This window comes from Eptesicus fuscus, chromosome 7 (assembly GCF_027574615.1).
Source record: "Eptesicus fuscus isolate TK198812 chromosome 7, DD_ASM_mEF_20220401, whole genome shotgun sequence".
Lineage (NCBI taxonomy): Eukaryota > Metazoa > Chordata > Mammalia > Chiroptera > Vespertilionidae > Eptesicus > Eptesicus fuscus.
In genome coordinates this window covers 67641007-67655348 of record NC_072479.1, presented here as the reverse complement: position 1 = coordinate 67655348, position 14342 = coordinate 67641007, and the positions used below count along the sequence as shown (strand labels likewise).

At 33.6% G+C, this 14342-nt stretch overlaps 1 protein-coding gene across 1 annotated transcript in view; it reads right to left on the bottom strand.

Annotated features, from left to right (window-relative positions):
- ABCD2 (ATP binding cassette subfamily D member 2) overlaps nucleotides 1–14342 on the bottom strand; it is a 50291-nt gene that overhangs the window by 32142 nt on the left and 3807 nt on the right. The window contains exons 3-5 of the mRNA XM_008140554.2: nucleotides 8174–8289; nucleotides 4739–4907; nucleotides 3734–3828 (exon numbers count right to left, since the gene is read on the bottom strand). Coding sequence (XP_008138776.2) covers nucleotides 3734–3828; nucleotides 4739–4907; nucleotides 8174–8289 — 380 coding nt within the window. The remainder of the gene's footprint in view (nucleotides 1–3733; nucleotides 3829–4738; nucleotides 4908–8173; nucleotides 8290–14342) is intronic.

The window sequence follows — 14342 nt, the reverse complement described above, 5'->3', positions numbered from 1 at the left end:
TGTTGAAAGAAGGTAGTGGGGAGAGGAAGGAAGGGAGGAAGGGAAAGAAAAAAGGATTGGCATGGAGGTTAGATAAAGGAACTAGGAATGTATATAATAAGTATATGTAAAGCAAAAATGGTTCAGATTCATATTCTGTCTAAATAATTAGACATTTCATTGGCAAACATTGATTGAATGTTTATTGAATATCTACCATGTGCCTGACGTTCTTCTAGGCACTGTGGATACAAGATTGGACAAGACAAAGTCCTTGTTCTCATAGAACTTAACATTCCAACGGGAAAGACAATAATAAGAACATGAACAAAAAATTAAGTAGTGATAAATGCTATTATGACAGCAAAAGAGGAAAATTTATTATGGAAAGATGGTGGCATTGTGAATCTGGTGTGGGGGCTTCTTTTGACTCGGTGGTCAGAAAAGTCCTCTTTGAGGAGGTAACATTTTGGCTGAGCCTGGGTGACAAGAAGCAACTAGTCAGATCTGGGAGAAGAGCATTCTAAGCAGCAAAGATACCATCACAAGGATGTAAGATAGAAGCAAGCTTGAGTCTACAAAATCTATAGATTTTTTTTCTAAAAAAAATATAGATATTTTTTCTCTTTAATTGTAGCCAAACTAAAATGCTATTTTGATCCAATAAAGTTCAAGGAAAATCCTGGGGAAAACCCAGAAAGAATTAATTTGTCATCTGTTGTGCTCTTTGACTAGAAAGAGGACTAAGGAAGTTAAATGTTGTAGAAGCAAAAATACTTCACAAATGATGTTTTTAAAAGTATCGCCATAGCAAAAGACACATTCACAAAATATTTTAATAGGGTTATTCTCTGTTAGGAATTCTCGGTAATATAACGCATTTTGAGTCATAATAGGAGACTTTAACTTTACTACATTCATATTTAAGCATGTTTTCTGATATTTAGGATACAGAGAGTGTAAAGTATAAAGAATTCCCTGCTCAGCTGGCTACATGTTGAGCTTTGAACTACTGACCAGGAAGTCATGGGTTGTGGGCTCAATCCCCAGTATAGGGCTTGCAAGAGGCAGCCAATCAATGATCCTCTCTTACCATTGATGTTTCTATCTCTCTCTCCCTTCTCCCTTCCTCTCTGAAATCAATAAAAGTTATGTTAAAAAAAGAATTCCCACATTTGTTAAATTTTATTCTCCAAATGTTTGTTGTTGTTTTTTAAATTCTGAAAGGCCAACAAAAGGATGAGAACCTTTTCCTTTAAAAACCTGTTTGTCAATCCATGCAGAGGAAACAACTTTCTATTATATTTTAGGGACCTGAGACTTCAAGTAAAACTTCCTGTCTGAGTAAAAAATAAACAATTATTATAAAAGTGTACTATAATAACATATTTGTAGCACTTTAAAATATATAACACTTATTAGGTTATTTTAAAATTTATTTCATATAAAAATAAACTGAGCTCTGAATTTTTTACAGAAAGAGGGTGATGGCCACAATTATGTAATTAGTAGGTGACAGAATTTAAGACTCTTACTCTGTTTAATAAGTGGAACAATAAAAATTGATATTATGAAACATAACTTAAACAACCAAAGTGTCCTACGATAGAGGACTGGATAAAGAAGATGTGGTACATATACACAATGGAATACTACTCAGCCATAAGAAAGGACGAAATTTGCAACAACATGCATGAACCTTGAGAATATTATGCTAAGTAAAATAAGTCAGTAAGAAAAAGCTAAAAACCATATGATTTCACTCATATGTGGGATATAAAACTGAAACTTGTGAACACAGACTGCAATGTGGTGGTTGCCAGAGGGAAGGGGGGGATGGAGGGAGGGGGTCCTAATATAAGGTGACAGGAGAAGATCTGACTTTGGGTGGTGGGCACATGGTGCAATATACAGATCTTGTAACATAGAAACCCACACCTGAAACCTATGTGTTCATGTTGACCACTGACACCCCAATTAAAAAAAAAAAAGAAAGAAACCTAACCTGACAAAAAAAAGAAAATAAAATCTAATACAAAAAGTTATCGATATGCAAATTAGGCTGGGACGCTGTAACACTTCACGACCAAACAGGAGGAGGTTGCGCCCGCAGGTGAGGCCCGGAGCAGAGACAGAGACAGAGACAGGGAGCCTGCCCAAGCCGGCTTGGGTGGCCTGGAGCAGACACAAGCAGGGGGCCGGGGACACCGCGAATCAGGCATGGGTCCTGGCCCCCTGGGGCGCCAGAGAAGCAGGGTTTCAGATAAGGGGATGCAGCATTCCACTGCTATCTTGAGTTTGTGGTTTCCAAGGAAACAGCCAGAAAGGATGATAAACCCTCCACAAACGGCAAACGGCTCAGCTGGCGCCTATCTAAGCAGGGGCTTCATTTAAATCGAGCCTTTCCCGCAGTGAATGACCCCAACCCTCCCTGGATCAGGCAGGTTCCTGTGGAGGGCAATCTCCACGCAATACGGGGACCCAGTATCGTTCAGGCAATCTCATGCATGTTAGCTCGGGGCAGTGGGGAAGGAAGGGAAAAGGCATCAATGGCATCATGACAACAACCTGTCACCAGGAGGTTCATGGAGCACCTCTCGGCCCAGCACCCCACTGGGTTGTCTCCTCACACTGTGGGAGGCAGGGCGCCTCCTCGCATGATTTCAATTGTGTGCTGGGCCTCTAGTAAATTATATATTGCTAAACTATTAATAAGTAATTAAATATTCTATGTATGTCTCTTCAAATGTTTTATTTCAAATTTATTTAAGATTATGGTGCACCTTTGGTACCTAATTGTTATCATGTTCAGATCCAAATAACTAAAGAACTCTTTAGGTCTATAAATGGAAAAATAAAGCCTCATCGATTGTAGTTAAAACACAATTTCTCTTATATTTATTAACACAGAATTTTCCTTGTTCAGTACTTATCCTTTTCCAGCTCCCTTACTCATTGGTAAATACCATCTTTAATAATTAAACCTTGACTACAAAGTCCATACTAAAAGCATTAGCACATGTATTGTCATGTTTGTAATTCTGTTATCAAGTCCAATGGTGTCTTTGTTTGAACTAAAGCTCTTATGCCTTCATTACAGTCATTAATGCTTATAAGCAAATTATTTTGTACTTGAATTCCAAAATATCTGAATTTTACAGTGCTTTAAATAAAGGCCTTCGGTTTAGTCACTGTTTTTACATCATCAAGACATAAAATGTTAAATAATAACTCTTATTCTCAACAGAGTTATTAGAAACTAAATTCCAATCCACAAATCTGATTTTTTTCTAACAGAAGATGTGATTATTTAAAACACAATTAAATTTAGAGAATCTGTAATAACAGAAGTAAACCTGCTAATGACCATTAACCTTATATTTTAGTAAATTTATTATAATTCAGGCTTGTAGTTTTTGAATAATTCCTATAAGAAAAAAAATTAAAATTTATTTCCAGATAATATTTTTTCAGGAAATTTCCTATTGCTCTCAAAAGTTACCTAGCAAAGACTCTCGGTGCACTACAATTTTGATATATAACCTGACAATAAAGCAGTAGAAATCAAATTTCTCTTTTTCTCTGCTTTCTGAGGAAGTAACTGCTTCTGTAATTGAGCCACTGTGCATACCTTTCTTGATTTCCCCTCCTGTCCATATGCTCCTCCAAGCATTTAACATAAGGTATATGAATTCTGAGTTGTTTTGTATTAGTGTGATGGCAACAATCAGAAGATTCTTGAATATCATCTTACTTTGAAGTTTAGACTGGAAGCCACCACTTCTCCCGTTGGTGTAATTATGGGAACATTTTCACAAATAATTCCATGATCCACATCAATAACTTTTCCTGTGAATTAAGGAACATTTTAAGTTACAAAAGTCATCCCATGTTATTGTTAATTAAATATCTTAAAGTATAATGTAGCATGACAGATTTATTATAAAGATACTTCACAGTAATAAATCATAGACATAAATGGAAATATATATATTATATTTAAAGCAAAGTTTAATGCATACTGGGATATTTGACACATCTATTTAGAAAATCTCTATGAGAAACTTTATTTTGCAATAATCTGATGTCAAAATCATGAGAGCAAAGCCAAACTCTATCTGATGTAACCTACCCATAGTTTTTATAACCACTTATTTCTCTAAATTAACCTTTCTTCTGAATAAACACAGTTTTGCAAAAAGGAATTAAGACACAGAATAACACAATTTAAAAAAATAGGACAACCAAACTTAAGTTTTAAAACACAGAATGAAGAACAATGTGACATTAGCTCTAGTTCTGTTCATCTTAAAAGCAAACAATTCATTCTGCCATATGTGAAGTTTCTAAGAATAATTCTAGAAATTTTGTCCTAAATAAAAGTAGCATAATATTTTTTATACTAATGTTAGTCACCACTCCTCAAATTGCAACACTAACTTTGGGAATAATTGTTTAAACAATTAAAATGTTGGTTCCTTATAACAATTAAAAGCTACCATCTAAAAAACTTTGGTTCTGTTGATAAACACTTAAATACAGAAAACTGAAAACTAAAACATTTAGACAGATCTCAGTGGATAGGGGAATGGAGTGAACGAGAAGATATTAACCAAAGAACATACATGCATAATCCATGGACACAAACAATAGCCTGGGGAAGGCCTAGGGTGGGGTGGAGGCTGGGTTGAGGGGGGCAAAAAGTGAAAAAATGGGGGATATCTATAATACAGTCAACAATTAAAAAACAGTTTAAAACCTTTGATTTCCAGTGTGTCACTGAAGGGTAACTCTATAATGGCTCTGTTCTTGTCATGGTTTTCAGATTCTTGCACGACAGCAGTTCTCTTATAAATGCCTCTTTTTACTTCATCAAATACCCAAAACATATTGTACACTCGAGCGGTATAGCCTGCTAATTCAGTGACCTAAAACCAATGCAGAGAAATAATATAGAGTTAATATACCCAAGATAGACTTTTAAATAAATGTACCTTCATATAAGCTTCTTGATTTAACATCAAAGGTCCTATTTTATTATTCATGAAAAATAGATAATACATCTGATAATGAAAACAAATAACAGTAAAAATGTTACTAAGAGAGCAACATAGCTGCCCAGCCAGCATGGCTCAGTGGTTGAGTGTCAACCTATGAACAGGGAGGTCACGGTTCAATTCCCGGTCAGGGCACATGCCCAGGTTGTGGGCTTGATCCCTAGTGTGGGGCTTGCAGGAGGCAGCCATTCAATGATTTTCTCTTATCATTGATGTTTCTATCTCTCTCTCCTCTTCCCTTTCCCTCTGAAATCAATGTAAAGAGAAAGAGAGAGAGAGAGAGAGAGAGAGAGAGAGAGAGAGAGAGAGAGAGAGAGAGAGAGAGAGAGAGAGAGAGAGAGAGAGAGAGAGCACGCGCAACATAGCAAGGTGTCAATTTAAGATTGATTGGAATTATAAAATATATAAAAATTTATTCATTCAAGTCAGGGTTCAAAATAAGAGATATCAGATTAGTGAAACTTAAAAACCTTTCAGTCAAATTTCTGATTTAGCCCGTTTACATGACAAATTTCATTTCCAGAAAATTAGAAATTTTGTGAAAAGCTTAAATTCATTCAAGGAAATAATAATTCTTTATTTTGAATTCTACATTTTTTTTCTTATTATAAAATGAATGTTTCTGAGTCAAATTTATTATCAAAATTCCTAAGCTTGGCCAGAGAAAATAACCCTGCTAGAGGATATTAATATTGGAAATGAGCTCAATAAAAATGTCAAATCATTTTCAGTCCAAATCCCACAAATCACATTCTTTTTAATGGCCAAAGAAAAACATTAAATATGACTTTTTTTTCTAGGAGAGAACGTAACATAATGCAAGATAAAATCTCTGCTTCAGTCCAGTGGTGTCTTGCTTTTATTCTGCCAGTTGTCCAATTTAGACAGAATCTCCAGCTGTTTTTCTATTAAAAGAACATCTTGTTATCAAGGTACTGTAAAATGTGACTCATCTCCTGTCAAGACCATCTTTTTTCAGTGAAAAGGAAAGCACAAAAACCATTTCCTTACAGAAATGTTTATAAGGAAATTGATACCAATAAGCAAGGCATGCCACTAATGAATGTTTCTTAAACAATAAATTGTGAAATAATTCAACAATGCTGACATTTAGGTAAGATTTTTGTGTGTGCAAAACTTAAGCAGTAAATAAGTAGGTGTTATTGCTAAAAGCCTCTACCACATGTAATTAGATTAGTATTGCATTTCTATATGTTAATATTATAACCATTTAAAGGGTAATTTCTAAAATGTTATCTAGAAGAATTTCTTGAGTTTCCAGGTAGAGAAAAACAGAGCTAAAGATTAACAAAATACAGATTCAAAGGAAATCTGAGTAAATATATTTGCATAGAAAAAAATCCAAAACCAAATGTAAAGGTCAATTAAAGAAAGGCAGGGGCCAATGAGTTAGTAGACCAAGCTGCAAGGTGGAGTGGGCAGAGTGTCTGAAAAAAACTGAAAATGTGACTGTGGGTTAATTACTTTGGAATATAAGAGAGGGACTCTGAAAAGGAACCTTGTTACCTCTGGAGCTAGCAAAGAACGCATAGTACTTTCATATGCTGTCACAGTAGTAGTAAAATTGTTTGGCAGTGACCATTCTATGACTCAAAGCACATTCAGGCAGAATAAAGCAAAATGCAATTATTTATTGTGTTGGAGATGATCTAGAAAAACTAATTGATATTCTTTCTGTGACTTAGATAGCAAAGTGTTAATGTGAGATAGATAAAATTTTTATTTGTTATTTAATTTTAATGATACATATGTTATATATAAAAAAATCCCTAAAACTGTCTCAGATGATCAAAATTACTATTTGAAAAAAAAAATGTCTTAATTGAGTTGTTTTGGTATATGGCCCTAAATAACCGTTTTACTTTGTTGGTTTAAAAAAAATCCCAACTCAATTCAATTGTTTAATAATGAAACTGAAAAATTTTGTCAGCAAATCACAAAATTTATAACTCTTTTATATGGTTTATTCAAGGCTGATTTAATAGGCACCTATATTTATAATGCTGATCTGGCAATTTGTATTGATAGAAAAGTTACACAAATAATTAATAGTGAGACTGACTATCCATGGGAATATTATCAGTAATATCTCAATTGAATAAAGTGGTTTTTAATCTTAACCCTGTCATATCTGCAGGTCTTATTACCATTATTTCAACAAATATTTATTGACCACATACAATAGTCCAAGTATTAAAATGAATATTAAGAATATAAAGATGGGTAAGACAGTTCCTACTTTCCACTCAAGGTCTGGTGCAGAAGATAGGCAATTATAAAGTGGTAAAAGATCAGTGTACAATGAACACAGATAAGGAAGACCCAGACTCTGCAGGGAAAGTAGGAAGAAGGTGGAATCACAAGCACATTTTATATGTGTTTGGTGATGCTTAACTTATCATGAAGAATGAGTAAAAGTTTGCAAGGTATATAAATAATTTTATTGAGTAACATTTATTTAGCACTTAATATGTATTGTTTTCTGACAAAGTCAATGCTATCATTATTTTCATTTAACAGATGAGGAAACTTGATCAAGGAACTTGATCAAGATCACATAATTTGTAAATACTGAAGCAAGAATTTAAATTTAGGCACTCTGTCTCCAGAATCCATACCTAAGGACTTTTCTTTTTAGCTTAAAAACAAATATGTCATATATAGAGAGAAAAAGAGGAATTACAATAGATAGTGTCAAAATTAAAGGGTATTAGCAGCAATACATTTGGGAATTGTTCTCCCTTAACTTGATTATACACCTCGCTTTTTTTTTTTTTTTAATCCTCACCCAAGGATATATTTTCATTGATTTTTAGAGAGGAAGGAAGAGACAAAGAAAAACATTGATTTGAGAGAGGAACATTGATTTTTTTCCTCCCGTACCCACCCCGACTGAGGATCGAACCCACAACCTAGGTATGTGCCTGGCTGAGAATCAAACCTGCAACCTTTTGATGTACCGGACAATGCTCCAAACAACTGAGCCATCTGTCCAGGGCCTCTCTGCAATTTTTGATAAAGATATGCTTTCAAAATACAAAGTTTATCTGGTAATTTACATTTTGCTTGATTTTCACATATCTTTTGTTAATCAAATTGACAAGAAATGCAAGTACCTCTTTATATGAAGACATAATCCGTTCAATAGCATCAGCTCCAGAGGCCAATAAATTTCGAGCAGTGGTAAAGGCTTCTGTCCGTTCACTAACCATAGCTTGTTTTTGGCCATCTTCTAAATATAAAAGAAAATTACAAAACTATTTAGTTTTTTTCAAGTAACTTAATATTTTTCTGTATACAAATGAAGTTGTGGTTACAACAGCCATATGTAAAATGTTCAATAGTATTAGCAAATTCCTAGATATTTAATGAGTTATTGAAAATATAATAATTGTACCAGATTTTATTTAAAGCTCCCTTTTATTTTATTTTTTCTAGAAGAAGAGCTAGAACAATTAAATCCATAAGATTTAAGACTATTTTCATTTAGCATTCTTTCAACCCTTTCCAAATCCAACACCCTACCCTTATTGCAGGAATAAAATACTATTGATTTGGTCAATGAAATCCAACTAACTGTAATATAAGCAAATATTTTTAGTGTGGTTCCTTTAATATAAATGCAAATTAGCAGACCCTCATAATTTAGCCTCTGTCTACCAGTTTCAATCAACTTTCACCTTAGTATAGCAGCTCCCAAATTTGCAATACTCTGTTTACCCTCTGATATCTGTATATATGATTTCGTCTGACTTTAATATACTTCCACCATTCCTTTTTTTTTTTTTTGCTAGCTTTTCAATAGTTAATTCTTTTTTTTTTAAATTGATTTCACAAGAGGGAGAGAGAAGGAGAGATAGAAACATCAATAATGAGAGAAAATAATTGATTGGCTGCCTCCTGCATGCCCCACAGTGGGGATCAAGCCCACAACCCAGGCATGTGCCCTGACTGGGAATCAAACAGTGACCTCCTGGCTCATAGGTCCACGCTCAACCACTGAGCCACGCTGGCCAAGCTAGAGTTAATTCTTTAGAACAGGTTTCAGTGGAAACCCTGGTCTAGCTTTTCTAATGGACTAAAAGTTCCTTAAGGGGCAAGACTGTGTGTTTTATTCCTTATTCCTAGTACTCAGAAGAGTGTCTATCACATAATACTCCTTAATGTATATTAAATGGATGGATGGAAGGATGGAAGGATGGATGTATGGATGTATGGATGTATGATGGATGTATGGATGGATGGATGGGTGAACATCCCAAATTTACTGTCAATGCAAAATTATGGTCAGGAGTCACACTAGGTTTGTATCCAGGCTCTACTACTTATTGGCAAGTACCAAGGTAAGTAGAGTAAGCCACTTATTCTTTCCATGCCTATTTTCTCACGTGTAAATGAGGGAAATAATAGTACTACCTTAAACAAGTCTGTCTCAAAGAGTTGTTGTGAGGTTTAAAGGTTAAATACAAAGGAACTGTTAGTCTAATCCATGGCCCATAATAATATATGTTCTAAATGTTAGCTGTTATTATTTTCTCTAATTATTATAGCTATTATTGCATATCTACTCAATTTAGTCTTATTCTTCAAAATTATTCTCTCCAGGTCATTACTTTAATCTTTCCATCTATTTCATTATCTATCTTGTCCTTCTATAGATTATTTAAAAAGTTCTAAATTAAAAGCTGTAAATTAATGAAAAAATTCGAATGATAAGATACCCATAGGCCCACTTTAACATTTATTTTTCTCTGATTTATCTCAATGTAAAGGTTTTTTTCTCCATAAAAATACAATTATTTAACTTGTGCCCTACTATGACTACTAGATACTTTCACCTTTACTTGTTCATAGACAGCTCAGCTGAATTTGAAAGGGATCTGTGCGTAAGTAAAATCCACTCAGCAGACATTTACTGAACACCTAGACGTACAAGAAATTAGGTAATGTGCCATAGGACATGCAAAGATACGTGTTATTTTCAGACTCTTTCCTTGGGGAACTTGCAATTTGGTAAGAGAGAGAAGTCAAGTTCCCAAATAACCATGCTGTGGGCAGCCTATGATAAGAGTTAATATGCAGTATTTGGAGGAGGCAAAAATTCTTTCTTTTTTTTTTTTTTTTTGGAATTTTTATAAGAGTTTAGTTGAGCCAAACTGATGATTTCAGGGAAACAAGATCTTAAATGCTCCCACAAAAATCATTTCTTGCTGCAAGAGACAGGGAAATGCTTTATGGAGAAGTAGATGGTGAAGGAGGCCTTAAAAGCCACATACAATTTTAGCACATCACCAGTATGGCATAAGCAATGACACGAAGGGAAATTTTACAATACCAACAGAATAACAAGTAGCTTGGGAAAAATACAGTATGGGTTAGAGTTAGGCACTGATTTCATTTGGGTGTCAGAATCACCATGAGTTCATGGGGACCTTTTATGATTATCTAATTTGGTCTATTCTGTTAAACACTGCTCTAGAGAACTATCATTTCCCTTGATATTAGTTTCCTTGAAGAATGTAAAAAGAAAAGCTTTGAGCGCTGGTATAATTGAAGAGTGAAAGATATAATTAGATAAATAGAATAGGGACAGAGTGCAGATACTCTTAAACACATTTAAATATGTGAAAAAAATTTAGATAAGTCACACACAAAAATTACCAAAGGATTCTCAGCAAGCTACCAAAATAGTGAAATGCTGTGTCAGTTAAAGCACCAAGAATAGTATTGGCTCATAAAGAATCTGGCTGATGATGGAAAATAACTATAATATTTTTATGAATTTGGGTTAAAAGGGGTTTGAATAGTAGTTTTCATTGACAACCTCTGTGAGAAGAAACACTAGCACAGACGGACTTGTGTTTGATATGGCATGGTACTTTCCATGTTGCTTTGGCAGGTTAATGTTTATTGGGTTTTCTTCCTGTTTTTAGCAACAAAATTACCAATAGCTCTGGATAGATTTCATGTGACTTTTATTCTACTGGTTGTTCTTTGGTAGGTACTGTGAAAACAGTGCCAGTACTATTTCGTCATGCACACAACAGTCAACTGCATAAACTCTCTAGGGCCAGATTCCTTAGTGTCCGAGATATAAATTCATGACCTAAAGCACTCACCAAATATTTACTGTCCTACCAAATATTTTAAATATTTTATTAAAAGTTCCCCATTTAAGGATTTAATGTTTAATATTATATTGCTTATTTTACTGATACTGCTCAGCTCTGCTAATAAGAAGTATGTATTAAGCCATGGGCACATCTTGTTATTTCACTGCAAAGGCAAGAAAGGACTAAAAAAACTAAGGTTGTATCATTAACCATTTTTCCAAACACATATAATTGTACAATATAGAGAGTAAACCCTGATATAAACGATGCAGATAATACTGGCAGTGCTAGCGGCTTAGATACTTTCTTTCCTGCCTGTAAAGGTGTCTGGGATAATGTTTGGCAGGAGGGACCTATAGCTTTCTCTGGCCTTACCCAGAACTGCTTTTGATATGATATCAAAAGTGGTTTATAATATTAAAATTTGAGATTATAGCTCCTAGGGAACTATTTTTTTCGTGTAATTTCAGTTTTTCTCTTACTACAAAGCAAACGAAGGGGTAATGTCCTCTAAAATACATATAATAGAAACTATATAAAACTAACTATTTCAATCCTTTTTCAATCAGTTGGTCCCATGATTAGTTGGTCTCAAACTAAGTGAAGTTCCTTATGGAACAAGTTCCCAAATAGCTCAGATAGTGGCAACATGATGAAGGGGGGAAAAAGCAATGCTCTAGGCCAGTGGTCGGCAAACTCATTAGTCAACAGAGCCAAATATCAACAGTACAACGATTGAAATTTCTTTTGAGAGCCAAATTTTTTAAACTAAAACTATATAGGTAGGTACATTGTTATTAACTTAATTAGGGTACTCCTAAGCTGGCCTTTGCTAAAAACTCAAGGGGCCAAAGAGCGGCATGTGGCTTGCGAGCCATAGTTTGCCGACCACTGCTCTAGGTGCTACATAATGTTTTCTAGCCTTAATGCTTCCACCGTCTGTGTGACTTTAGTAAATCCCAGGCTCCAGATTAAATGACCTGTAAGGTCCTCTTCTGATGTGAAGATGGCATAATTCCATATGCAATTTTGTAACATGAACATGAATATTAACATGATCCTACCCTTAACCATAAGATTGCTCTTAAAGTTGTACTATAGAACTATTTTTCTTTTCTCCTCCCCCCCACAAAAGTTATGTAGGTTCTTCCTCATATCTGCATGTTACTCTGATGTCCTAACCACTTGCAAATGCTTTGCTCCTTTAATAATAATAATCATACCAGTAAATATCTATTGAACATTTCCCATGGGGCAGGTATTGTTATAAGTTTTATATATGTGAACTTCTTTAATCCCCTAACTATCCTAAAATTTCCCCCATTTTGAAAATGAGAAAATGAAATCACAAAAAGATTAAACAATTTGTCTTTAGATACAGCCTACTAAACAAAAGAGCCAGATTCTGACTCCAGAGCCTACATGGTAAGAATATAAATAAACATTAACAATTGCTTCCACCAAAGTTCTTACTACTTGCCAAAGACTGTTTAAAAGCACATTAATACAATATATATAATTTCATATAATTCTTTAAATGATATATCATCTTTATAGTTAAGATAGGAAAACTGAAGCATATGAAGTTTATGTAACTTTCTTAAGGATAAATACTAATAAACAGCAGAGTCTAGATTTAAACTGTGACCTGCTTCTTTCCTCTATCTTCCTTTTCTCTTTGCCATTCCTCTCATTCACCCATTTCATATATATATATGTATTTATAAATATATAAGTATATATACATATATATATATATATGGTGTCATACACTTAATTCATCTCTAACATAAGGGATAACTCAGGGCATAAGAGTAAATTGAGACTGAAGACTAGACTAGACTATATGGTATGCAATTCTAAGACCTAAAGCCTCAAAGATATGTCATTATCTAAAAAATAAATAATTTTGTCTGAGTAAAATTATAATATTTTCATGTGTTAAGTCACTGTTGGTCAAATATATTTAGTAAACACATACATGTAAACATTATAAGCATACATATAGTAACTTTAGAAATTACAGAAGATATTGAGGTATACTCTCATAACAATGTTGTCATAGGAGTTCATTTTCTTCTATGAAATTCTTATATTGTATTTTTTTGCATAACGTTTTCTTTTGAAAAGAAGTTTTTAGATTCACTGTTTCATTTGCATCAATGTTATTATTCCTATCTAAAATTTTGATGCTGTTTCTTTAAATTAATATGGTGTTTTCAGGATTCATAGGATGTATTTTAAACATCTTATTGCATCATCTACAGAAGTAAGATTGTTATATTATTTGCATACATTGTTTATGTCTTAGTGGTCTCTGTGGGGTTAATTTGTCACCATTAATAGCTGCATTTTCTCTGTACTATGTTTACTCCAGGGTTTTCTAACAAGACCAGTGCTTTCAAGGACTAACAGAACTACACCATAATCTTGTAATTGGGGTTGCTGCTAGTATACATTATATATAAAACTTAAAAAATATCCATATACTTAGAGGCAATCTTTTAATATAAAAGATTCAATATAACATGAATATCTGACAATTTTGTCAAATTTCTTAATAAAACTGATCTTAAGGCCATAGGTTTTTAAGTGTCTTTTTTTCTTTAATACTCTTGAAAAAGCAATTTATTTAATTATGAAAAAAATTAGTCTAAAATACTCGTAATAACGATAACTTTTTCAATATAAGCTTTTTAAATGATATTTTAAAAATAAAATTTGAAAATATGAAAACAGTTAAAATTCCGTTTCCTGGTGGTCTAAACATAGTGTCTACTCTTGAATTGTGGAGTGTATGTATTGAATTTGGTATATGTATAGCATTATCACAAAGGTTTGACAAATCCTAATTATTAAAATGAACAATTATAGGTTAAGAATGCCTCAAATTTGACAAGTTTTTTTTTTTATAAGAATTGGTTAATTTAGGTACAGTTAAAGCATGTGGTAATTTTTTACTTGTTTTTATTAGATGCCTTAAAACAAATAACTACACCAAAAATAACCACATAATAGTGTGAATTCTGTTATATTATTTTTAGTGTTGACTTTTGTTTTTTACTTAATAAATGTCACCCTGTATTGAGAACATCCAGAGCATGCTCTGTACTTTCAAAACATGATTCCATTAAATCCTCTCAACAACCCTCTGAAGTAGCCTTTCTGATTA